Source organism: Phoca vitulina, unplaced genomic scaffold, assembly GCF_004348235.1.
Source record: "Phoca vitulina isolate PV1807 unplaced genomic scaffold, GSC_HSeal_1.0 scaffold67, whole genome shotgun sequence".
NCBI lineage: Eukaryota > Metazoa > Chordata > Mammalia > Carnivora > Phocidae > Phoca > Phoca vitulina.
This window is the reverse complement of record NW_022589770.1, coordinates 5986639-6012461: the sequence shown is the minus strand read 5'-3', so window position 1 is coordinate 6012461 and position 25823 is coordinate 5986639. Positions and strand designations below refer to the sequence as shown.

Genomic DNA, 25823 nt, shown 5'->3' with positions numbered 1-25823 from the left:
TAAAGACCTCTTTCTTTAAAAAAGCAAGCTTTTTATCTGGATCGAACAAAATGATCTGACTATTGGACTTTGAATTGAGCAACATGAAAGTGTTACCCAACTGGCAAGTTACACAATTTCTACTTCTTTTTAATAAATAAAATGTATTAAAATTCCCAAATTTAACAAGAGTATGCTAAACTTTATTAAATATTGCTTAACATGGAGGGGATAGTCCCTCTTGCCAAGGTAACCAGAAGCCAAATTCCTAAGATGCCCAAGCTAAGAGGGACAGTGGAAGTCCTCTAGCCAATACCTTCCCTTGACAGAGAGAGAAACAGAGGCCCTGAGAGGCTCAAAGTCTCCAGGGGACTTGCATGCAGTAGGGCTACCATTTGCCTTCTCTTCCTCTTCAGCATGCTGCTTCCATCACTATGTGGCATAGAATGGAACTCTACATCAGTAAACAAAGGAATAGAAGGAAGTAATTCCATACCAGGTCACTAAATAATTTAGAACCTAATTTTTCTTTTCTTTTTTTTTTTTTTTAATGCAAAGACCTTATGTTCAGAAACTTACAGTTCAAAGTACATTAAGTAAAACCATGTCCTTATGCAGAAATGTCTTCTCCCATATGCATCTTAAGAAAATAGCAAACAACAACAACAAAAAATAACTTATCATCAGCCCCTAGAAAACAAAAACTGAAATTAAAAGAAAGAATGGAGTAAATCTAAATTGTATATTTTCATTCCTTCTAAAAGGATTAAATAACAGAATTCTAAATGGTTTGTTTGTACTTTCCATGCAATATGTAGATTAACCATGAAATTCTGTTTGGGACACTTTGACATCTGTTTTCAGTGCATTACAATGAAATCTGGGGACTTGATACATACATTTGCTGTAATAAAACTGTCACTAATCAGTGTTTTCCAAAATATTGCCCATAACTATTACTATTCAGTAGTCTCATTTGCATGATCTAATATTGTTGCTACATCATGTTTTTCCCTGACAATGTGTTAGCTGGTCCCAGGCACATGGTCTAAAATGGCTGCAAACCACTCGATACTCTCAGCACTTCCATACTTCTCTGTGCAGATGCACACAATCTGTCCGAGAAGTGAACTAACCCTTGATCCTTCCCCAAATATCTCCCCTGGAACCGGAACACCAAAGGCTGACTTCACATCCCAGGTGTGAAAAACTCAACAATAGCCCACACTGCAGAGGAAATTATGCCTCATGGGGCTTCCACAACAGAAGATGTCCACATAACCCTATCTCAGAAGTCCCTTCAGCAAATCTGTAATAATGCTGTGGGAATGCAGAGTCTGCCACTAACTTAAACCATTTCTACAAAACACAGAATAAGACTGGACCAGACTTTAAAATTGAGTCCACTTCATTTTCTCTGGGATTGATAAATAACCATATTTATGCAGGTAACCAAGAAACACCAGCTCACAAGCTGTTAACACAACCTCCTGGATACTGGATGGAAATGTTCCCATTTCATGCCACGTATATCTGGTGGATCATGTACAAAACTTGGATCTCAGGGGCAAAGTAATTCTGAGAGCCCAAACATCATATTCACCAAAACACAAAAACTTAGCAAAACAATTTGTCTACCTACGCTGATTGTAAATGAATTCCGTATTTTATCAGTACTTGGAATCATACTCCAATATAATTTCATTTTGTCCTCCCATGAACTCATCTTAAACCCGAAATATGTTTCTCTATACACATGTTTTATATTATAAAATGTTGGATACCAAAAGCAGATTAATTTTAGGCCCTAATGCTATGTTTGTTAGTACTAAGAAGTCATTCCAAATGTTCCAAAAGGGATTAATGTAGTATAACAAGTCTATTTAATTATTGTAAGACCAGTGATCCTCATATTACTATAAGCAGCTTTTCCCTTATTTGGAGACTGTAAATAGAACAGATATTGTTACATGATAACTCTAAGTCTTATCCAAAAATATTAATACTTTACCATCAGGAAATTTAAAGAAATACGTTAGCATCTCCAAGAGGCTATGAAAGGCAACCAGTATTTAAGAACCATGAACCATATATGCATTGCTATTTTAGGTCGATACCAACTTTAAGTCATAAGTGCAAATAAAGCTTTTCCAAGGTATTAGAAAGATAAAATGCCAAATCCTTCTGCCATCAACAACAATCCATTTTACATATGTTAAAAAATTTTGAATATAATTTGCTTCATGTACTAAAATACATGCTGTTTTATTTTTGTGTATCCCACGAACAGAAGAAGAGCAACTAAATACAAGGTATGTTCTCAAAAAGAAAACCCATGACACAGATTATTTAAAAGTATGTGCCAGAATCTAAACAAGCTAATCAATGTTCTGATACTGTTTGCTGCACATCCCAGTTATCCTTTAACTGATGAACAAACAGTGAGACAGCTTTTCCTATTAACTCCTGGCTAGAACCTCCAGGTATTATTATAAAATGCTTCATGTAAGAATATGATTTTATTTTTTGTATGGCACCAATGTGACATGTAATTTAAGGCACTTCTCTAGTAGAAACCATGGATATGGGTGAATCCATTCACTTTCCAAACCTGCTGTGCAGAGAAAGTGAGGGGAGCAACCCATTGGCCATGGACAAGTGCCATGACTAGCTCCCCACATATCTGGCCGACAAAAGTGGCTTCATGACCACAAGGATGCAGCCACCCAGAGCCACTAAAGTCAAACACTAATCCCAAATCTAGCTTGAAAAGAAGGGAATGTTTTAATCCCCTCCCATTTGGCTCCCAGTTGTTCTTAGTAAAAGTGAAATCACTTTAAGTAAGAAATAAGAACTTTTTCCCCTCTAGAGATCATTTAATTAATTTGCTTAACACCATAAAAAGGATAAATGGGGAAGACTGACTTAAAGGAGAAGGAGCTAAATGGTAATAAAGTCAAAACAATTCATGCAACTAATTAAACATTTTGAGTTTTGACCCAACTAGGGGTCATTTTTGAATAACGCACTTTCAGACTTAGAGTCTAAAAACCAGCAGCATGCTCTTCGTCAAGAACAATCCAGTCTAGCCACATATCATCACTTCTGTCCAACTAAATTTAAAACTTAAGTGTAGTTCTCCCAAATGTTGGCAATTTAATTTTTTGGTAAATAAAAGTCTCCTGCTTTTACTGGAATGCAGTGACTTACAAATCTTGCTAGGACACCCTTCATTTGATACCAAAATTGAATTATTTATTCAGAGAGCTGCTAATAAAATTATTTTACTCCTTTCTTTGAAATATTCCTAGTTTGGTCAAGAAGTTACTTCTCTGGTAAATCTGATATAAAGGATTGCTAAAACTGTACAGTATTCCTAACTTAAATAGATTTTAAAACTATATACAACTAGCTAACTTCATACGCCTATATTCAGAGGTTTTACTAACAAATATCTATAAACATTACTGTGAGCAGAGACTTTCATTTTCTCTTGGGAATGTCTTATCACCTGATAATGTAAAAACTAATTATGACCTTTTGCTTCAACACCCAATCACCTCTTCTCTCCAACATCAGCCTAGTTTCTCTGCAAGCATCTATTATGCTATGTTCCTTTACATAGAGTAATAATGGCTGTTGTTAATACTACTGCTTTTGCTTACATGAATTACTTCATTTAATCCCAAAACAGTCCTGTGAAGTAGACGTTTTGATTCTCATTTTACAAAACAGAAACCAAAGCACATGGAGCTTAAGTGGCTTGACCAAGGTCACAAAGCTGAGACAGGGTAGAACCAAGAGTAGACCCTAAATGTCAGATTCATGCACTTAATTTTCGATGCTGGAAAAAATCTAAAACGGCAGGAAGAAGGGAGATGTGCTCAACTCCAAAAGCAATCCCAAATTCAAAGGATGACAGAATATTTTAAACTGCATTGTATTTGCTCTCCAATCTATCTAGGAATTATTCTTCTTAAGTAATCCCTGCAAGATCTAAGCCCTACCTCTCTCTTCTTTCCCAGCTTCACTTTTCCTCTTCAGATCTCTGGAGTGCGCGCGCATGCACGCACGCACGCACGCACGCACGTACGCACGTACGCACACCAGCATGCATGGCCCCGGAACTTAACCTCTTTAACTCAACAGCTGAGCTCCATTGTAAATTCTTTCAATGGAGGAACTGAGGCTGACTTCAAGAAGTCATAGACATTTTTGAAATCCTCAGGGGCTGCTTGCTCACTGTTTTCCAACCACGGTCCCACTGCATCTGACCCATTAGCCCCCCTAACCACATCCAAACCCAACTAACTACGTTGGCTCTACCACTGAGGAAGCCAACGAGGGAACAAAAAGTCAAGAGAGATGTGTCTTTGAGTCTAGACTGGTTTTTATAGAACAGAGAGAAACTAAGGTTCCTGAGTAAAATCAGATTGTGTATTTCATTCACCCTTCTTCCTCGAACCTCTGGGATGCTGGATTATCAACACAATTAATGCTGAGAAGCATTTAAATTCCTTAACCTTGTGAACATTCCCCCAGGGGGGAAATAGTTTAAAACAACGGCCAGCCCCCCCCCCCCCCCCCCCCCCCCGCAAAAAAAATGAAAGAAAAGAAAAAGTAAAATCCTCTCACCTGCCATTTCAGATTATTTTTTTAAATGGGAATAGAAAAATCTAGGGCTTTTTTTCCCAAGGTTCTAGTGCCTGTGCCACATTGTCTCTCATCTGTCAGTGTATCCACACACATGTATAAACAGTATGCGGCACACAAGTAAGGAAATGCACATTCTAACTTAAACTTCCTTTTTTTCCTCTAATAATTTAAAAATAAAATGTAACAGCTTGGATTTTAAATATTTAATCTGGCAAATATAGGAAAAATCATGAACTACAATGTCATATTTGGCAAAGAAAAATTTGGTAGGATAAAAATATCTGTGTTTTAACATTTTAGAAGGCATTTCCAGTATTTTAAAAATAAAATTATTTCACTGCTTCAAAAGAGAACAGAGGTAAAACTCCATTTTTGCATATGGGTTCTCATAAAGAATAGAAAAACAATTTTTATATTCATTAAAATAAATATTTAATTTCACATGCTGGCAAAAGTCCCCACAGAAAATAAAAACTTCAAGTCTACTAATGGTTCGCTACTATGTATTGGCACTTAGCTATTTAAGTCACAAAAAATAGGCTTCCCCTAAAACTATAAACTGAGTTGTAAGGTGGGATACATAAAAGTTACGACATGACTCTGATTTTTTAAAAATTCTGTCTTGTCCTACACGGTTAGTATAAGGCTTTTTCCAATACTGGGCAAAGATTTATAGGGTGAAGTTTAAATGTCCGTTGTTTTAGGACTTATATATTGGTAACCAAAAGCATAGCTCAATTTATCACTTTTACCCTATGTAATGACAATAGAATATTTTTATTGTAACAGCTGAAAATGTTGAAAAGCAATTATTAAGGAAATCATAAATATGAAAAGCTGCAAAGTCGACCTCAGAAGAGTGGGGAAAAGGAAATTGTGATATGCATCATCATAAAACACGGAAACTGAAAATCTAAGCAGAAGGAATTCAAATCCCTCCAAATACCAGAATACTATCCCCCACCTCTGGTAGCAAGGAGGGCTGCAAATTTGTCCCCATCACTGTCAGCAAACAAAAGAAAGTCACTTCTACAGCCAGACCATGTCAAACAGAAGACGTAGCTACTGCAGAGGGACGCCTTAAATCCACTGGGGTGTAAAGTCAGGGCTGGGGCTTTTTGTCAGCTATTACCATAAAAGAATAAGAGGAAACAGTGACATTACAGCACAATAGAAAGGTCAAACAGCTTGCAGCCATTTCGTGACCCAGACAAGTCAAGGTCAAAGGATTCAGGTAGCAACTTAGCCAGGGCATAAGTTACAGCACAAATGAATTGTTTTAACACATCAGCTTTGGTCAATTAAACCTAACAAGGCAAGTTGCATCACGTAGCAGGGTTCCTGACACCAAGGCCAGAAGCTGAGACCGACCTCATAAAACAAGGCTTTTAACATAGCATAGCAAATTTAAGGTAATCCATCCAGAAACTGCAGATGTCAGAATAATAAAACACAAGTTGTCCTAAGCAGGAACATTTTTCACACTTTAGATTTCACTAATAGAGGGGTATAGACTTCATATTGACATACTCGTGTTATTAACATAGGCATAAATGTAATCCCCTACTCACATGAATTACAGAATACACCCCATTTCAAATAACTTTCTTAACATCTGTGCTCATGATTAGATTTTTGTCCTGAACTCTGCCATTCCCTGTTAACAACGATACATGTTTCCACGGATTTTTTTTCAATGTGAGTTTTGAAAAATCAAGTTTTTAAAGAAATCTTCAGCTTCACTCAGTATCAGAATATATATGAGTGTCACTGAATATTAATCGATGCTTGTTAAATGCTTTTGTGTAGTTTTGGGGGAGATATGTGTATTTTAAAATTCAGTTGAATATTGTTTACTAAATGTTCTATTTTGAGGAACAGAGTTAAAGCTAACCAAAAATTTTAAACTGCACATACTTAGAATAAAGAATTTTTTTCAAGGGCAATTCTTACTTTCTTTTTTGCACTTGTTTAAACAAATCCCATTTTCAAATGATTTGTGCTTCATCCATAACTTACTACATGCTCTGAACTGCCTTAAAATGGGATTCTGAAAATATACAACCTCCGGGCAACTCTCAGCTAGTAAAATTACTTCATCCATCACCCCATATTTTCAATTATATAGTCCTTATTCAGAGTTCTTTAATTTGTCTGTGATTCATCAATGCTGTCCTGTTTAAACTATCATCATAAAAGAGAGAATATGTGTTTCTAAGTGTTTTATTATAAACAATATATTTATGCACAAGAAGAGTTTGCATTCCTATCTTGGAATATTGCTTGATGTAAATTTTGAAGATTTTTTTTTTCAGTGTGTGGCCTTCAATTCAGCCTCAAGGTCTTTCCACCTCATTGGTTAATTGCTAGCCATTTCTTCCAATTTTCTGAATAATATAACAACCAAAAGCCCAGCCATTCAAGTCCCATTAGCCTCACATCCTGTACCGTTCAGTCTAATACAAGCTAACCCCACAGACTCACTCCTCACTCCACGCACTTCGTTTTCACAAGTTCTCTGCAGTCTGATGATTTATTCCCTATGCCAAATCCTAACAACTGAATTCAGTTAAATTAACCACATCACATAATTAGAGTTCAAGGACCCAAGAATGTTCTTTAAAATGAGACGACATACCACGCTGCCACAGAAAAGCGCGCATGATTCAGAGGAAGCCCCCCTCTTGCTATGCTTGGCGCTGAGGCTCGCTGCTGTAATCACTCCAGCTTCCCATCGCATAACCACTAGTCCTTGAGATTTCTAAAATTATTCCTCCTCCACAAGGATGGAGGGGAAAAAAGTTGGAAAACTTTGCTTTGAACATGACGTTGGCTAATCACTTGCTCAGCCTTAGCACATAACAAAAACGCCTCGAGTGTCGCAGGGCTCTGCTTTCAACTTCAAACTAGAAAATGCTATTCTTTCCCAAGCTGAAGAGAAATTTCTACCCAAAAAGCGAGCTTCACAGCAAGGGATCACCCTTCACTTTGCCCCTGGAATTTCAGATCGTTAGCAACCTCCCATCTCAGAAAGTTTTTCCTATGCTATTTCCACTCTCTGTCACCCTAAGCTCCCAACAAAGCTGTAATTATTCCTGTGATTTTAAAGTCAGTTATCATACAAGCCACTGGGATGCCAGAAATGAAAACTTACTTATCTCAACTTTTAAGAATTCCAGAGAATTCTGATTCAGCCTCGCACTGCGTCGGTCCCTCCCTCTTCAGGTGCTGAAATCCTAACAGGTCAGCAGAGATGTGAAGGGCAAAAGAGTGCCCTTGCAGAGTTTTTTTTAAGCCCACTGGCCTAGTTTTTCAGTTCAATCAAGCATAATGAACGTTTATGGGGAGAAAGTCTTTACGAAGTCAGATATCTTGGACTGTTTCAAACTGTAATGCCAAATTTGAAAGGAAAAATTAACGGAGGATTAAAACTTTAATTTCCTTTTGGCAATTCCCTCCTAAGTTCCACAGTTAGGGAAAAACAACTAAGTAAATAAGAGATCCTACCCATTCTATATTACCTCTCTGCGTGGAAACACTCCCTCTGCTCCACTTTGGAAACCAGCAACTTTAAAGAACTTAGGCCGTGGCTATAGGTGGCCTCCCTAAGTGGCCCTGCCCAGCTCCAAGGCCCACGTTGAATCTGTCAAGGAGTCAACCCTTGGGAAACCCATCCACCATCTCTGTCACTGCAATTCACAGATCCCCAAATTACCATTATTCCTGAATAATGAACAGCATCTCCATTCTTTTACATATAGAGTCTTTTAACCACACAAGAGGCAGAGTGCACCAAATTTGCAAATCCAACCCATATCTAGGTGAGTATTTTTTTATTATAAAATGTGCAATTCTGTGTATGGGGGGGGGGCGGTTGGAGAGGGCCTAATGTGGGAGGGATGCCTAATGCTGTCGGTAGGATATTTTTCCAACCTTTGCTGCCTCCAGAAAGTGGGTCACTGTATTTTTTTTAATATTTGAAATCATAATTGATGTAACAAACGAGCCGCTCCCCCCCCCCCCACTCCTTTCTCTTTGAAAAGTGAAATCATATTAACAGCAATGCAAGAGCTTAGTTGCCATATCAGAACACAGATGCCAAGCTTCCCCAGCTGGTAACTGGGGCCTCCGAGTTTAACTCTTGAATTGTCTGGCAGAGCTATCTCTTATGGCAGAGATATCATGGCACAGAGGGTGAGCTTCTAGCCCCTTATCCGTGAGAAAATGGCTAAGTATCTTATCTTACAATATATGTTCCCACAAAAGTCTCATTAAGCCTTGGAGCAAGTCATGCCAGTAAGAGCCACTCTTTATCTGGTGACTTGTGTGTGAGCTAGAATGCAAACAAATGTGCCCTGGAGCTCAGGAGTTCAGTCGAGGACAGGATGCTAGATGGGAAAATTTAGCAGTGTCCCCCTAAATCCCACGTGCACACAAACTTTATGCTCTCTGAGCCCTTTGCAAATGCAAGCACACCAGATCATTCTGGAGGGCAGCCTCATTTCAACAAATTCCAAGAGCTTAGTTTTCCCCATAATGGGAAATACCTGCAAATGAAGTGAAATTTATTAAAATGTTAAAATACGCTGTCAACTTGCAAACAATTACCTACATAAGCTTTTCATAAAGAAATAATGGTTACCCAAAAGGATTCTAAAAGTCAGTAACTGAGGAAGGAAAATAATTCTTAGCATTTGCTTCCTCGCTAATGATATGTGACAACCGGGAAGGATTCTATTTCAAAAACAGTAACAACGATTACAACCTCCCCTGTAAACAAGTCACATTTTTCACAACTTTAAAATATACTTTAATTATCATAATGCTTAACAATAAAACAACGAAAGTTGCCATCCAGCAGTGGATCCTGACTTTAAGGGTTCCCCAAGGCTAAAGGAAACTCCTCCTTGATAAGAGCCATAAGCCATGAGAGGTTCCTGGACTCTCTTCAGTATCCGAAACATGTTTAATAGGAGTGCAAAAGTACGGTCCAAAAATCAGTTAGGCTGACTTAGTTTAAACTCTGATCTGTTAAATTCAGGACAATAGTTACTATCTCTTGAGATCTTTAAACTTCTTAGTGTGTTTTGACCTCCTTCTTCAAAACCCTTCCCTGCCTCAGGGAAAGCCCAGTCTCCACCCCACCCCCCTACCCCCTCCACCCCCCCCACCCCACCCCCGTTTCCCCTTCAGACAGGACACAGCCTGGACTCAAGGCCTCCCATAGGCCAGACTTCCTTCTCTGCAGCCCTTTGGGGTAGAACTGCTAATCCTTCTTATTAATTAATGAGATAATGGTGGTTAACCGGAAAGCAATATTAATGCTCACTATCTAGGAAACGTCAACCAAAATTATTTTAGCCTTTTGGTTGGTTTTCCTGGTGTGCAGAACTGTGTTCTGAGAATCTGGCAACATTTTGATGCAGAATTGAGAAATTCAGGAACGGAGGATTTGTATCAGACCTTAACACATAGGTTTCCTCATGAAGCTTTGCTTATTTTCTTTTTTAACATTTACACTGTTCCACGTTAGTCACTAGAAAGAAAAATTAAATCCTCTCAACATGTTACTATAAAATTTGGAAAGCTGGAAACTCAGGGAACTACAGATTACATAAGAAATAAGCAGTGATGTGACTGAAAGCAAGAGTCAGTCATAATGAATGCATTACACATCACTACATTCAGCTAGTCTTCCACACCCTCAACGCACACCCCGCATCCTACAGCACACTTATGTCCCAGAAAGGTGTCCTGTGCAGGGTTTGCCTGGTTTTTGTTTTGTTTTGTTTTGCTTTGCTTTCATGAATGCAATAACAAAGACAATATGGGGAATAGGTACCACCTGCCCAAGAATCATTGGACATCTTTAACATCTTTGGGAAAATGGAGGCCACTTTAGAGCTGTTTTTTCCTCTAATCTATCACAGCTTTAAAAACAAAAAAAAAAAAACAAAAAAAAGCAAAAAACAACAACCTAAAAAATAAAAAGGAAGGGTTTTACATTAGCTAAGGTTTGCTGCAGCAAACAAGCAAGCAGCTTTCATTCAGGGATTGTCAAAAACTTTCCAGTGTGCCCACTGCAATGCGGATGCCAACCAACGAATCAAAGGCATTCAGCAACTAGACAAAGAGGGTCTGATGCCAACCTCGGTGCCACTGGCAACCATTATTGGCATCAAGCACAGTGTCTGCCTTTTTTTTCCCCCTCGCCTGGCACTTCACAAACAAAATGGCGGTTCTTGTAGCAACGGAACAGCCGAAGCGCAGCCTCTGAATCAATAACGTCAAATGATTTTATGGATTTAAACGCAGTTACTCCCACATGATGTGTATATTTGAGGTAAAGTGGGGGGCTTATATAATTTTATAAATGACTGTATTGAACATGACCTTTTACTAATGTGGAGAAACAGAAAAATGGACTAAATTGCGGTCAGTCGGGCTATATGCATCGAAGAAGCTGAATAACAAAGAGATTGAGCTTTAAAGAAAATCCTGCCTTTGTGGCCATGTGATGCAAAGGTCTAATGAACTATATATATCAAAAGTGATTTCAAAATGCATAAATTTTTCCCAAAACCATATCAGATGCAGATGTAGTACTAGAGCTTGTGTCAAAGCTCTAGTAACTCCTTCCACATTTCAAAAAAAGATGAGGCTGCTGGGCATGAAGGAAAAAAAAAAAAAAGTGTGGGTTGAACCAAAAGAGAAAGAGGGAAAAAGAAAAGCATAGGAAGTTGGCCAACAATGGAACTTTATTATATGTTGGTCTTTATTTCCTCCTCCAGAAGAGATGCAGTTTGTGATCTTGTATAAATAACCAAGAGGACTATTGACATTTCTAGATCTGGAAATTGTCAATATATTGTAACATCACTCCACACTGCAATGCGGATGCCAACTAACAAATCACAGGCATCCTGAGCTAAACAAAGAGGGTCTGATGCCAATCCTGGGACCAGTGGCAACCATCTTTGGCATTCTCTCTGTTCTTTCTCATGTTTTCCTCCCAGTCATTTAGAAGTGCGGAGATGGAGAAAAGGGGGGGGAAAGGTAATTTTGTTGCTCATTCTGTTGTAAACATTACAGTTCCTTTTTCTTATTTTTCCTTCATGTTTTTCTTCATACTTCTTTGCCTGATTTATAAAACCGACTTAAGTGGGTTTTCTTGTACTTAGAGGAGAAATAAAGAGTCATGATGGGAGATAGGCAGCACTTTGATTGACTACAGACTTGTCTTTCTAAATGCCTTCTTCAATCAATTGCACTGCAAAATAACATAATTAACCTACATTTGACCAAAAAAAAAAGATATAAATTTTGAAGAAAGGAAAACACAAAAGCATCCTGATGTGACTTTTTCAAAGAAAGAGCCAACAGATGTTAAGAAGAGATGACGCACTGGCAGGTAGGAGAGGATACAAATTAGATGTACAGGGTAAAACAATGAAAGCTTTTTATGAGATTCAAAAAAACAACAAAATCAATGTTTTATCTGAAAACATGGTCTCCAAGAGTTGCTTAAAACTTCATGATTATCATGACCAATGGTTCAATGCAGAAGGCATTTATGCATTTTTCTTTCTTCAATCTATCTCCACAAATCCAAAGGATATGTTCTTTATTGTCAGTTCATCAACCAAGAGACTTGGCTGCCTGCCCCAGGAGTGAATGTACATGCATGCACACCTCAAGGACTAGCCTTCAAGCAAGTTAAAATGTGAGTAGCAGTGAAGTGGTTGCAAATCTTCCCTCCCTGCACTAAAAAGTTGCATGGCCCACTTTTTAAAACTTTACTTCCAGCCTTGACTTTCACAACACACAACACATTCACAGTCAATCCAGCACAGATATACAGCCCACCTTAGGATGTCACCTCCTAGACAGCTGTCAATCAAATTAAGTGTCATGTGTTTATGAGCTTTTATTTTAGGACACACAGGGCAAAAATATATTTTTCTCTAAACCATCATTACTTGGACTTCAATTGTTAAATGCATGGTAATGGCAAATGCAATGTCTCGACAGCAACAAAAAAGTAATAGTTTCAAATATATCATGTCCAGCATCTTATTTAAAATCAAACTAAAAATTTTTAAATGACATTTAAGCATAGCTCTAACACTATATCAAGGAATTATAAAGACAAGCGCGTAACAAGTACCTAGATTTCTGAGTCAAAAGAGTAATTCTGGTATTTTATTTTTTTGGATAATAATAAAGTTCATACCAATTTACTGAATCCCAGATTTATATAATGAATATCAGATAACCCGTCTGCCACCTCAGTATCTGCAGGCCATTTCCCTACCACCAGGCCAAGTTAGGAAATGACCCACCATCTGTGGCAGATCAAACTTCAGTCCACTTTTGGTATGCTGCTTTTTAAAATGATGTTGCTAATACATGGAAATCCGTATCTTGACACATTTATTTGAAGAAAAGAAATCCTCACTTATTTAAAGGAAAATACGAAATAATAATAAAGAAACATATTTCATGAACTCAAAAAATACTCAGCAAAAATATCCCCTATTTTTGACATTTATACCACTGTCTTTATCAGGTATTTTTTTTTTAATAGGTATGGTATGTGGTTGCTGCATTCTTTTTGAGATTTATTTTAAACCAGTGTAACCAGTCCACTTTCTGTTTTTGTTCTGTAAGGAGAGCTGCAACTTTTCTCCTCAGTAAGTTTTGTGAATTCACATTCAAGTAAACTAATGATATTAAGTATTCCCAAGTCACGCTGGGAAAATATTATACCATAAATTATTTAAACAAGAACTATAATCCATTTAATCTATGGCGAATATTACACAATCAAAAGGAGGTGTTGATAGATATATTCAAATTAAATAAATCTAGGTCCACGTAAGATACACTTTCTGGTATTGGCTATCTTAAGCATTTTGTAATAGGAAACGTTAATTCTATTTTCGGTGCAATAGGACTAAATTCGTGAGCAAAGTTCATCTACCTTGTTAGTTACGAGGCCAATACAAAGATTATTAAAAAGCGGTTTGACTATTCATAAATAAAGTTACATTTTCAAACTGAGAAATGACTAGACACAAGGAATGCAGCCGAGGACAAAAAGTGAATTGTAATAAACTATACTTTTCAGACTAGTCTGTGACTTTGAAAAGGTATATTATTTCAAAGACATTTGAAAACGCATCTCTTTGTGGTCTTTCCCAAAACACCCACGCCTATCCGGGTATGAAAGCTCCATGCCTATGTCCATGGCTGGCCCATTGGAGTGGACATGGGAGTGGAAGAGGGCAGGCCACTCTACCCAGAGAGGGTGAAGGAGATCTAGGGGCCTCGAGGACCATCTAACCCAAGCCAGCTGTTCCGTATATGGGGTTTGTGGGCAGTGTTTGCCGTACTAGAAGAAAGAACAATCTGCTCCTACCTTGCTCCTGCACGTAGTATGCCAAAAACAAATCAAGCTCCTTAACTGATACTGTGATATGATGTGGCTGGACACAAAGTGCTGGGTTTGTGCAATGTGGGGATTTCATGAGCCGCTCTCCATCGGTACTTTCCAAGGGGATGCCTTTGAACAGGATCACCATGACTAGATCCAGACGCCAGACTTTGTCTGCCTGTCGCAGGCAGTCGATTCTCCTAATCTTACCCTTCTGGTCGGGATTGGATAAGACACAGCACGGGTGCTTCTTGCCAGTCACGGTGAGCACAAAGTCCTCTCGATACTCCTGGCGGATGTCTTTGCGCAGTTTGGCCAGGAGCCTGGATGCCCACTTCTGTTTGATTTCAGGCTTTTCGCTGAGAAGCTCATCTTTGACTGCTCTTTCTTCATCCTTTGACATTCGCTTCTCGTGCTTTTTAAAGTACTTGCGTTTCCGAGCCTGCAGGTTGAACCAAGTGTAGGCGATTGCACGGACATGTGGAAGGAGTGCCTCGATGAATGGGTGAAATTCATCCTGTGGAAGATGGGGGGGGGGGGGGGAAGAAGACAGACACAGTCAGCTTAGTTTTAAAGGCTCAAAAAATAAATAAATAAATAAATAAAACTACAGTCCATTCCCAATTCATTACAAAAAGTTATGCATAAAAATCACATTCTTTTCTTATTTAAAATTATCAAAATAGCAGGAGAAGAAGAAAATAAAGTATGCCAAGCAGCCCCTTTTCCACCAAAATATACAGGTTGATTCTGCCTCCTAAAAAGAAAATAAGATTTATATTTGTATTTCCACTCTGGCCCTATCCCCCTCATTCCCACCACGCATCCTACATTCTTTAAAACGTAAGTAACCAAGGTGCTTGGCACCTAATTTAATATTTAAATATTTGATTGACCAACTAACACTAAGCAGTACCATTTTACAAAGAACACAGTGAGATTTTTTTTTTTTTAATCGGAGCAGAGCTGTTCAGAAGGCAGGAGCGATGCCACAGTTCATTTCTCTTCTCTGTGGCACAGAAACACAAAGCATATAGATGCTCAGTGTAATGCCACACAGTTCCCGCTTTTGGAGCATGCTCTCAGCAAGAGGCTGCTGGTGGCACAAAGAGCATGCGCCATTAAACTTGATCCATTTTCTTATCAAACGTCCAACATTCCAACACTGAAACAGCACCATTCCAAGAGTGGTAACTAGAGAAACCGGTATACAGTGAGGGAAAGTGGGCAAAGGACACAGCTTGTATCAGTGTCCCGAACAGAAGGTTTCCATACTTTGAGCAGTGCATTCTCTCCCTCCACCACCAGCACTCGCCTCCAAGACACACGCACGCACGCCATACACACACACACACACACACACACTCACTCACTCTCACACTCTATTCTCTCACAGACACACTCTTTCCGTTTTTCAATAAAAGTTTCCAAAGTTGAAAACAAAAATTATATGAATGTTCTTCCGGCAGCTTTCCTATAGAATCTGAAGCCCCACAGAGTCAGTTAATTTGTTAACCGATCACATGAGTATGGCAATTCTTCTAAACAAAAATCAATCTGAGGTGAACAATGAAAAATGGCAACTTGGCACCAACTTTACATGCTTTGTGTCTCTGCATGCGGTGGCAGGGTGACACCAGGAGTGCACCGCTGGTCACTTACTGCTTTTGTGGAATCAATACAATTCATTTGCTACGCATGTGAATTCTCCGGCCGGAGTGTGGGTGCACGTATGCATGGCTTGTGAGTCTGCACGTGTATCGACTCTCCAGTATCCTGTCTTTTGAATGAAGTGGTTTTACCTTAGGCTCCTGCATTTTCCCTGCCTGCTCCATCTAAGCCTTTTTTTAAGGGAGGGAGGCAGTGAGCAATGGCAGATCATCTTCACCTACAGATATTTCAAGTTACTTCCCAAAGCAGTTCGTGTTTCATTACTTCCTGCCATAGGTAAAACCTGTCTCATAAGCTTAGGCCTATTACTGCTCAGAGAAAGAGCTAACATCCTGTGCAGGCATACTGTACGCGTGTAATAAACCAAGATCCGAAGCAAATAAGAACTTCCCACCGCGGCCACTTTTCTGGACACACTGAATGCACCGTCACCCCAACCAGGAAAATAACTTTCTCTAACTTATCGTATCCCAACTTAGAATTGACACACTAGGGCTGGTCACCCTGAATTGCGTGGAATAAATTCTATCTAACCAGCAGTCTGATGAATGCCATGAGGGTAAAGATGAAGAAAGTGCAACTAATGACACTCTAACAAAGAAGGTGGCCAAAGAAAATGCCCTATGGGTTTGAATCCATTTTTAAGATGAAATTCGAGTTTTCGGTGCTAAAGACTACAGCGTGTTCGCGGTATGCGTTTCACACACGGAAGAGGTGTATGCCCCATCCAATCACTAACACAGTTATCAAGTGTTTTAACATATTGCTGTAAAACGTTCCTCCGGCAGAATGAGTATAAATCAAAATTTTATAACAATACAGAATGCAGATGATTACATCACAGCATGAGGCATAACCAAATGCCATAGAGGAAATCATAAAACCGATCAGTAGTTTCCAGCAGAGATTTGAACAATTCGGTTACTATGTGAGCACATTAAACTAGGCCATGGAAAGAGTTAAACCACAATCTGTTCTTTGTGTGGGAAGGCAGCCCTGCTCACAGCAACCACAGCCCATGATAAGACCTCCCTATCTCCATATACTTTCTGATGCCATGCTTTCAGCTTTCACTGTAACTACAAAAACTTTGTTTATCCCCCTTAGAAATAATGCAAAGGAAGCCCCGTTTAAGGAAGTGTGGACTTAAACATGCTTTGGGAACTCACTTCCTATAATCTGACTTTTACTACGATTTATTGATATGATTAAAAAACATACATACATACTCATCAGCTAAGGAGTTGAGAATGTAAAGAATAGATGGGGGGGGAGCTTTGTCTCATTCATTTTACCCTTGCCACGCTTTTAAAAATGTTGCATTATTGCAACAGATATTAAGCGGTGCGGTAACTCTTAAGTGCTTACATCCTTAAGTACTATGTTCAGTGACATTTCATTTTCTTATAAAGACATCAAACATACTTTTGATTAAATTTGTTTGAGTTTCAAATCATCTGTCATGTAATAAATCCCAAAATTTTAATAAATTATTTTAAACAATCAAAATGCAAATTTGAAAACTGAATTTGGAATTTGTTAGCAAATGCACACAAAACAATGTGGGTTTTTTTTTTTAAGGTTGCCTTGAGTTTGTTGCCAATGCTGCCAAATAATGTTTTAAAACATAGTTTTTTCTTACTGACAAATAGAAACAGCAAACTTGCTCAGTCCACAAAGTTGCCTTATAAAAATGTTTCAGGGTTTTACTATTCTGTGGATTCCTTTCAAGTGAAACACTTGACAAGGAGACATAACCTCCAAAAAAATGATAAGTAGAGGTTTGTTATAAGTCACATACACTTCTGTATTAACATGCCTAAACTGTCATCTCCCGAGTGTGACTGTTTTCTAACACTGAGCTGCAATACATTTTTAGTAATTTTGAGTGATGTGCATATGAAGCAGAGTAACTGTCTTCATCCAAAAAAAAAGAAGTGATTAAGGTATTCAAATGTCCTAATTAATAGGTTATCACAATAACACTTTAAACCATTATGAAAGTTTTTTTTTTTTTTTTAAGCTAAGCATATAAGTGACCTAAGATCTAATGGCTCTACACTAAGGTAATATGCCACCTCTCCCTTTTAGAATATTTATTAAAATTCATTGACATTTCTCTTTTAAAACTTCCTTTAGTTGAACTAAATTGATAAAATAAATAACCAAGTTACAAATATCAAATGTAAAAGTAAACAATCCTAATTCCACCAGAAATATTTATTTTTCTTTACAGAAACAATGCTTTCCATGAAAGGGATGGAAAATTAGATCAACAGAGAGGTGGAAGAGTAAATACTAGATATTCTTGAGGCACTGCTATATAACAATAAACCATTTAAAATATGTTCCATGAAGAACTTGAAATTTTAATAATTCAATGCAGTCATGCCAAGTGAAAGTTTTATTAAGGATTTACATTATTTTTAGAAAAAGCAAAATATTAAATCATATATGAAGGTTCTTAGTTTTCCTTTTATATCTGATTTGTACTGAAGTATAAATACTGATTTATAAGGACATACTGACACTTTTACATAACATTTTGCTAAATATCAACAACTTTAACTGTAGCTCCTTTTGAATTAAAATTCTTTCTAAAACCTAGATACTTTATTGCAACAGCTGAGACACTTTGTAAAGTTTTCAACCAATTAAGAATGTTTCTCTATTCTGCATTTACACATCCTAAAAAACATTTTGCTATAGCTAATAGACTCTTATAACACAAAGCTAAACTACTGGTCTGATATAAAAGTAACACTATTAATGTACTCTTACTTTTTGCAACACCTTACATTACCTATAAAGTCACAGAGATACTGAGAATTGGAAAGCTACAATTCCTTCTGAAGCATAGGCCTGAAATCCCCATAACAGTTTTAATACGTCAACCTAGATTTACATTATTAAAACAAGAGAGAATGTTAGTCATCATGAATTAGTGTTGTTAAGTATGTGTTCTTGAATACTAATGTGATAGCTGAATGATTATGCTGTATATGCTCCTAATATTCCATATGTTACGATGCTGCAATGTTATTTCCAACTTACAGAAATTAAGATAAAGCTAGTGACTTTACAGTGCATATTTAGAGGAAATAAAAAAATGCAGTGTAATCGCTAGCAAGGTTTCTGAGCAGCTGATGCTAGAAATATAAATTAATATAGAAAAGCAATCCTTTGCAGGTGAGAATAAGTGATGCAGTACTTTGTAAGCGAAAAAGCTTACCTCAATTTGTTTTATTTGAATTAGGCTTCAATAATGTAGAGATAATACCAAATGAACATGGTTTACCAGAAAGAAAAAAATATCCTGCTGATAGGTAATATGAAAGGTAACTTTTACAACTAAAGGTAATTCGTTATACCTGAAACAGTTTCATCATCATATTTATTGTCCATTATTTGTAGCTTTTAAAATACAAATAACTCAGCAACTCATTTTTCCAGTTTTGTTAAATTAAAGTGCACGTTACTTGCTGAAAATAGCCATATCTAAGTTAATCATACTCAGATGCCAAACAAAATATAAACAATAAAAAATGTGTCAGCCAAAAAGCTACAGGACTGTATCCAATCACTGAATAAGCCTTATCATTGTTTTCATCTTCATTCACAATTTATGAATGCCTCGGTCCTTTCCAATCACAATGGCTTCTAATTGTCATACAATTGAAATCTTAATCATTTGTCCATTATAAAAATGTATCATCGTGATACTGGATTTTTTAAAAAATTATAACACAACTAAGACCTGGCGACACTTCTTTAACTGTGTAGTTTTCTATGGCAATGTACAAGAAAATGGTTATCAATTACCAATGGTGACACTTCCTCCTCAAAGCTGAAGTCAACAGTCCCACACCTTTCGAGGTTTAAAATAATGCTTCAAATAACAACTCTGGGCTGATATTTAGTTAGTTCGCCAGTTGGTTAGTTAGCTGGGCAGCGATGAAAACCGTCCCCAGGTAAGTCCGTTCGGTCTCACCACTTTTCCATTTGACCGTCTGGCTTAAAATTATATAAATTGTGTTCTGAAAAATGCATCAAGCCAGTGCTTTATTTCATAACGTTGTTCCTAAAGTCTTAGGACAATTTTCAAAGTGAATTTTTAAAAAAATGACCTTACTTTTCCAGCATTACTTTCTGCCTTCCGAGCTACGCCCAAATATCATCAAATGAACAGGTCTCCACAAAATGAACATGTTCTAAAGTCTTTAACTTTCCCCAAGACCAACTAACTCGTGTCAACGTAAAGACTGCCTTTGTGGTGTGGTCACTGGAAACCTCAAAGTGCGGATCACGATGGACCAGTGTTTCAGATCCCCAAATTAAGCAAAGGAATGGGTCTCCGGACCACAACCTCCGACTCGCTTCGTCGCCCGCCCACTGCCTGCAGCGGAGTCCAGAGGCGCCCACAAGGACTCGTGCTACAGTCCCCTCGCCCAAGTTCACTGGTTGTTTATAAGGGCTCTGTCCCCCCGTAAAGCTCCTCTAAAGCCCGAGTCGGTCTCAGCGCTCCAGCGACCGGCAGGGGTGGCGGTCACCCTGGGCAGGGGCGCCGCACAGCAGCAGGCACTCGGGGGGCCGCGCAGGGGCTAGCGCTCCCGGGCCGGGGCCCTGCCCACCCCCGGCGGCCTCGCCCGGCCCAGCCGCCCTGGCAGCGCGCGGGCGCCCGCTCCCCGAGCCCAGGGCGCGGGGCCGGGCGCGCGGAGTGGCCTCGGGCGAGCGGCCGCGCGCCGGCTCCCACGCCGCCCCGCAAATCCCGCCGCAACTCCGGGCCACTTCTGCGAGGGACAGGGATGTACGGAGGTTAACTAAAGCCGTTAATTGTCCGCAGACGAGAGCAACAAAACAAAACAAAGGCATTTCGGACTAGAGAGAAAGCTCGAGAGAGCGACCGAGACATGTACCTGAGTGAGACAGATGGGAGAATACATCATGACTTCGCCTTAAAACGCACTTTCCCGGAGATGCGCAAGAAAATCTTCGAGAAGCAAGAATTTCATCTATTCATTTTACAGTCATCTGAGCCCCGCGATGCGTTCAATCAGGACGGGGCTCTGCGCTGGATCACCGCAACTTCACAACAAACCCAGTCCTCCTTAAATAGCCAAAGATTCAAGTTCACTCGGCGTGCTAGATTTCCCGGGGTGAAATCCAATCTACACTTTTAACCCTCTTGCAGTCCGAGCGCGCTGGCCCTGCTCGCCGAGGCCGCCGCCGCCGCCGCCGGTGTTGGCTGCTTTTCGCCTGGGTTTGGGGATTTATTTTCTGTTTTGCAGTTGTTGTTGTTGTTGGGGGCTAGGGGGTGCGCGAAGGTTCGGCGTGGGTTGGATTGGGGTGGTGGTTGGTGGTGAAATGCTTTTTTAAAAAAGGCGGGGAGGGGGGCGCAGGAGAGAGCGCGGGAGGGAGAGCGAGGAGAATGTGTCACCGCGCTGGGAAAGTTCAAGGTTACAGCCCCGAGCACTGCGGCAGGATTCCGGAGTGGCGATCGCAGGCGAAACTTTGCCGCGAGCCGACCATGTGTGTGCGCGAGGGGGAGCGTGAGCGAGTGCGCGCGGGTGGCGGGGCGCGCGCGGGAGAGGGCCGGGTGGGGGCGGGGTGGGTGGGGGAGAAGGGAGAGGCTGGGGTGAGGGAGGGGGCTCGGGCGCAGGTCTCCCGGGCGGAAGAGGCTCGCGGCGCGGCCCCCGGCTGCAGCCGCCGCCGCCCGCGCCGGCTCTTCCACGCCCGGCCGCCCGCCTCGCCCCGCGTCTGACCCGGCCGAGCGAGGAGGCTGCTGCTGCCGCCGCCGCCGCTGCCCAGAGCCCAGGGGGATCGGAACGAGCTCCTGAAAAATCCCAAACGATAAATCCCGCTCTCCCGCTCTGCTCCAAACTCGTCTCTTTTCTGCTCTGGGCTCTTTTTTCCCCTCCCTCTCTCGCTTTCTTTCGTTGCAAAACTTGGAAGTTGAAATTTTCACCGGTTCCACCCTCTGGACCCCGCTCGAGCTCTCTCCAAATCAGACTTAAGGATTGTTTTATTATTTAATTACACAATCATCGCTTTACTCCTCCTCCTGCAAACGCGCATTCCTTTTGCACCAGCCTCTCCACACCCCCCGCCCCCCACCTTCCTCCTCCTCCTCTTGCTTCTCTCTTTCTCTTCTCTCTCTCTCTCTCCCTCTCATTTGTTAAAGGTCTAATATCGGTGCAACAGAACCATGACTTTTTTTTCTTTCCAAACTAGATCTTTCCGCCCTTTGGGCAAGTCCCGCACTCTCCCCACACCACCACACACACATACACACCCCCGAAAGCCCGCCCTGGAAGAGGTATTTCTGTGCTCGCTGCGGACTCTTTAAGCCGCGGGAACATCCGAGTGGGAGAAGCACTGAGCCGGTCTGGGCCCGAGAAAGGAACGAATGGAAAATTCCCTCACACCCAGGCCGCCCCGGGGCCCAGGCTGGGGCGCCGACTCTCGCACCCGGGGCGGGTGCGGTCCGCCAAGCCCGCCGGCTGAAGGGAGGAGGGGCAGGCCGAGGAGGCGGGGGCCTGAGCGAACTTCGGCTCAAGTAGTTGGGGAGCGCCGGCGCGGACGGGGGGTGGGGGGCGGGGTCCTCCGGGGTCTCCCCAGCGCGAGCCCGCGCCCCGGGGCAGCTCGGCAGAAGCGGCGCGCCGCGCTTCGCCGCGGTTTGCCGCGCTCCCGGGGGTGCCCCGTGCACGTGGCCTCGCTCGGAGCGGGAGGATCGGGCCGAGCTGCCGCCGCCGCCTCCTGCTCCCTCCTCCTTCTCCTCCTCCTTCTCCTCCTCCTCCCGCGGCCCGCTCCGCTCTCCTCCTCCTGCAGCCCCGCTGGCTCGCTCCCAATCCCCACCCCCCGGGGCCCGGGGCGCCGGCGGAAAGCGGCTCCCTCCCCGCCGGGGTGCAGGCAGGGCGGGGCGGCGGCGCGCCCGAAGCTGCGGGGAGGGCGGGCGCGCGCGCGAGCGGGGTGCGTGTGCCGCTACAGCCCTGCAGAGGCGGCCGCGCCGGCCTCGCTCCCGCGCGGAGGGCCCCGCCCCCACCCCGGCGGCGAGCCGCGGGGTCCCGAGTGAATGAACTTGATTTCGGGTATTTGGAGGGAGGCGATTTGCCTTGCACCCTTTCTGTACGCGCCCGCGGGCGCGCGCGCGTACACACACACACACACACACACACTCTCACACACACACACACACACACACCACTCCCCGCCCCCCAAATTCCGGTTTTCGGCAAGGGGTGGGTGGGGAAGAGGTGGAAGCAAAGGCTGTCCAGACAATGGAGAGAGGAAAAGTGAGTGCCAGGGGCTCCGCGTCTACCTAGCTGGGGGCTGCCGGGGGCGGTTGGGGCCACGAAGGGGACTCGACTGCCCCAGCCCCAGGGCGGGGCCGCCCCTGCTCCCAACTGTGCTGTTGGGGTCTGGCGGGGCTCTCTGATTCTCCTTCCCTCTTCTCTTCCTCTCTTTCGGTTTTCTTCCTCAACTTTCTCCTTTCTCTCGCTCTTTCCCGCTTCTGCCCACCGTCTCCCCCCCCCCCGGTCCCCCCAGCGGACCTGAAGGAACCAGTGACTTTTTCCTTCACCAAGTGGGAGTTATCCACATCAAGCATTTCACAACGACACATCAAGAAAAGTAGGCAGGTTCAAGTCAACCATGAAATGGTCACTTTTTAACCCCGTCCTGTCCTCATTAGGGAAATGCTCAAACACAGTCCGTTTTCAAAGAGCGCTCTTAATGAGGCGAGCTTGCCAAGTCTACCAGCTGCAGCCCCCGTAAACCCAGAGCCCAAAGAAGAAAGGCGCTGGGGGGTGGGGAGCTGAGGAGGCCGGAGAGGGGGAGCGGTGGATCAGGGAAGACAGGTAAAGTCGGGGAAATTTCGAGAACTGCCCCGAGTTAACCCTTCAGGGCACACACCACTGGGAGCAGCCTCCCTGATCCCCCCCGGAGGCAAATCCTCTAGTCAGCGTTCTGACAACGTTAATTTCCTTTGTGTGGGTCATTTCTTCTTTTTGAAAAGCCAGGATAAAGTTGACAGTCTTTATAGATGAAAGGAATGAGGTGACAGTCGGGATTAATGCAAATAAATACTCGTTTCTCTCTCAGAAATCTTTAGGCGATCTCAGATTAAAAATAAAAACCCCAAAGCATCACTTTGTATTGCACATTATGCTGCCTCTCTCTTCTCTCGTAGCGAAGTCTGAGGGGAGGGGGCGGGGAAGCGTTTTACTGATAATACCAGCTTTAACTACTGGAGTTTCCCTTTGAACAAATATTCAATTTAACCAGAGTTAATTTACCATAAAAGACATTCCCCTTGGCACGAATGCACTCATGTCCTTGAACACACCTCTTTGAATGCCTGGACTCTTACAGAAGCCATTATTCCGGGGTCTCTTTAAAAATCCGGAGCCCATCTCTCTCTCTTTCTCTCCCTCCCTCCCTCCCTTCTTCCCTCCCTCCACACCACACCACCCCCAGTGAAATCCTGGCACCCAGAGAGCGCTCCTTTCAGCCAGAGATCCCAGAACCAGCCGCTGTCCCCTGGCAAAAGAGGCCCAGGGCTGAGCCCTGGGCAAGTGTCTGCAGACATCGTACCCCTCCTCCCCTATTAGCTTCCCTTACCAACAGAAACCATTTCCCTCTGCCACCAAAACTAGGTTGCATCCAAAAGTTTCTCACAAGCTTAAAAAAGAAAAGCGAAAAATTGACAACTGTTACACAGAAGAACCCACAAATCTGCAGCAGCACCAGGGGTGAAGAAGCAGCGACAGACCCAGGTAAGATCCCAGAGAAGTGAAGATGTCTGGGGCCTCCTAGGCCTATCTCTGAGGGGTTCAAATCTCTCTCAGGTGCTCCGTGTTTGTAGAGCGCTTGTGGTTGGGGACAGTCTGATGAGCATGGAGGATGCTTGGTAGTTTTGAGTTTTGATGTGTTTCCAAGAAAAGGGAAATTGAGAAAGGAGTAATGGTGAGATGGGGTGAGTGAAAAGGGAAGAAAGAATGAGCAACAGAGACATCCTGGAAGGGCTTCCTGGGTGCTCAGTTTATATGGCTTTGACTGGCCATTCAGGCCTGGGAGCCATGGGCAGGATGGCTGACATTCCCCCCCACCCCCCCCCAAAAAAAACACTGCTTCTTGTCCAGCCAATGTCAAGGTCACTGCAGGCCTTCCCAGGATGAACTTTAAGGGAGACTTTTGTAAAGAGAGACTGGTAGATTTGGGTGTATGGGACATCTGGCTTCTCTCAGAACATTCATCCATTACCTTTGATTTGAGAAGTACCAATCTTTTAAATCCCAGGTAGAAGAGTAGAGAGAGGACGTGAGAAAGTACATGCATTTTATTCACTTTCCCTTTTTTCCAGCATGTCTGTGCCATGGTATTAAGAGTGGTGTTAAAGTATCTCTGAGAAGTTTCTGATACTATTAAAATGGGCCAAACACTTCTTAGCTTTGGATACTTACCTCTCCCTAAACCCTCTTTCTTCTCTCTCCCCCACACCAAAAGGTAATGACAAGCCAATTGCATTCACCCCAAAATCTGGTTTGAGGAACTAGAAAGAAGTGAAAGCCTCCTGCAGCAACAGGAATATTTGATATTTCAGAATTACTAAAATCTCCTCCCTATATCACTTACTCCCTGCCACCTTAGAGGGGAAAAAAGTTTCTTTGCTGACAGTTTGTTGACTTCAAGAAGGAATGCCAGTGCTTCAGGAGACTGGATTTTTCAAAACTCAATCGTATATTTGAAAAATTAAGCAAGTTACCCAATTGGAGCCTTTCACCGACCTCCAGAGAGGACTTGACATCTGAAGTATCTATCAATATTGATTTTCTTTTAACCTTCTCCCTTCTAAAGAAACTCAGTGACAGGTTGCAAATCCTGGGCAGTTTAGGGAAAGGTTTCTTGGAGCTTAACAAAGCTGTCATTTTCAATACACCCGATGACTTTTTTTTTTTTTTTAGCTCTTGAATGTGATTTGAGGGGAGGCTCAACAACCACACACCCTGGCCCTATCGCCAATATCAATATTTTAAAACTAAATACAAAAGAGACAGATGACCTCCTGACCCCAGGAAACAGG

General features: G+C 42.0%; 1 protein-coding gene across 6 annotated transcripts in view; it reads right to left on the bottom strand.

Annotated features, from left to right (window-relative positions):
• The window catches only part of NFIB (nuclear factor I B), a 436458-nt gene that overhangs the window by 211157 nt on the left and 199478 nt on the right, over positions 1-25823 (bottom strand). For 3 of the 6 annotated variants that reach the window (XM_032392327.1, XM_032392323.1, XM_032392326.1), the window contains exon 2: positions 14057-14588. In XM_032392327.1, coding sequence (XP_032248218.1) covers positions 14057-14588 — 532 coding nt within the window. Of the gene's footprint in view, positions 1-14056; positions 14589-14987; positions 15335-20658; positions 21329-25823 lie in introns of those variants that run through there. The other 3 variants (XM_032392328.1, XM_032392324.1, XM_032392325.1) reach the window with 2 other exon arrangements.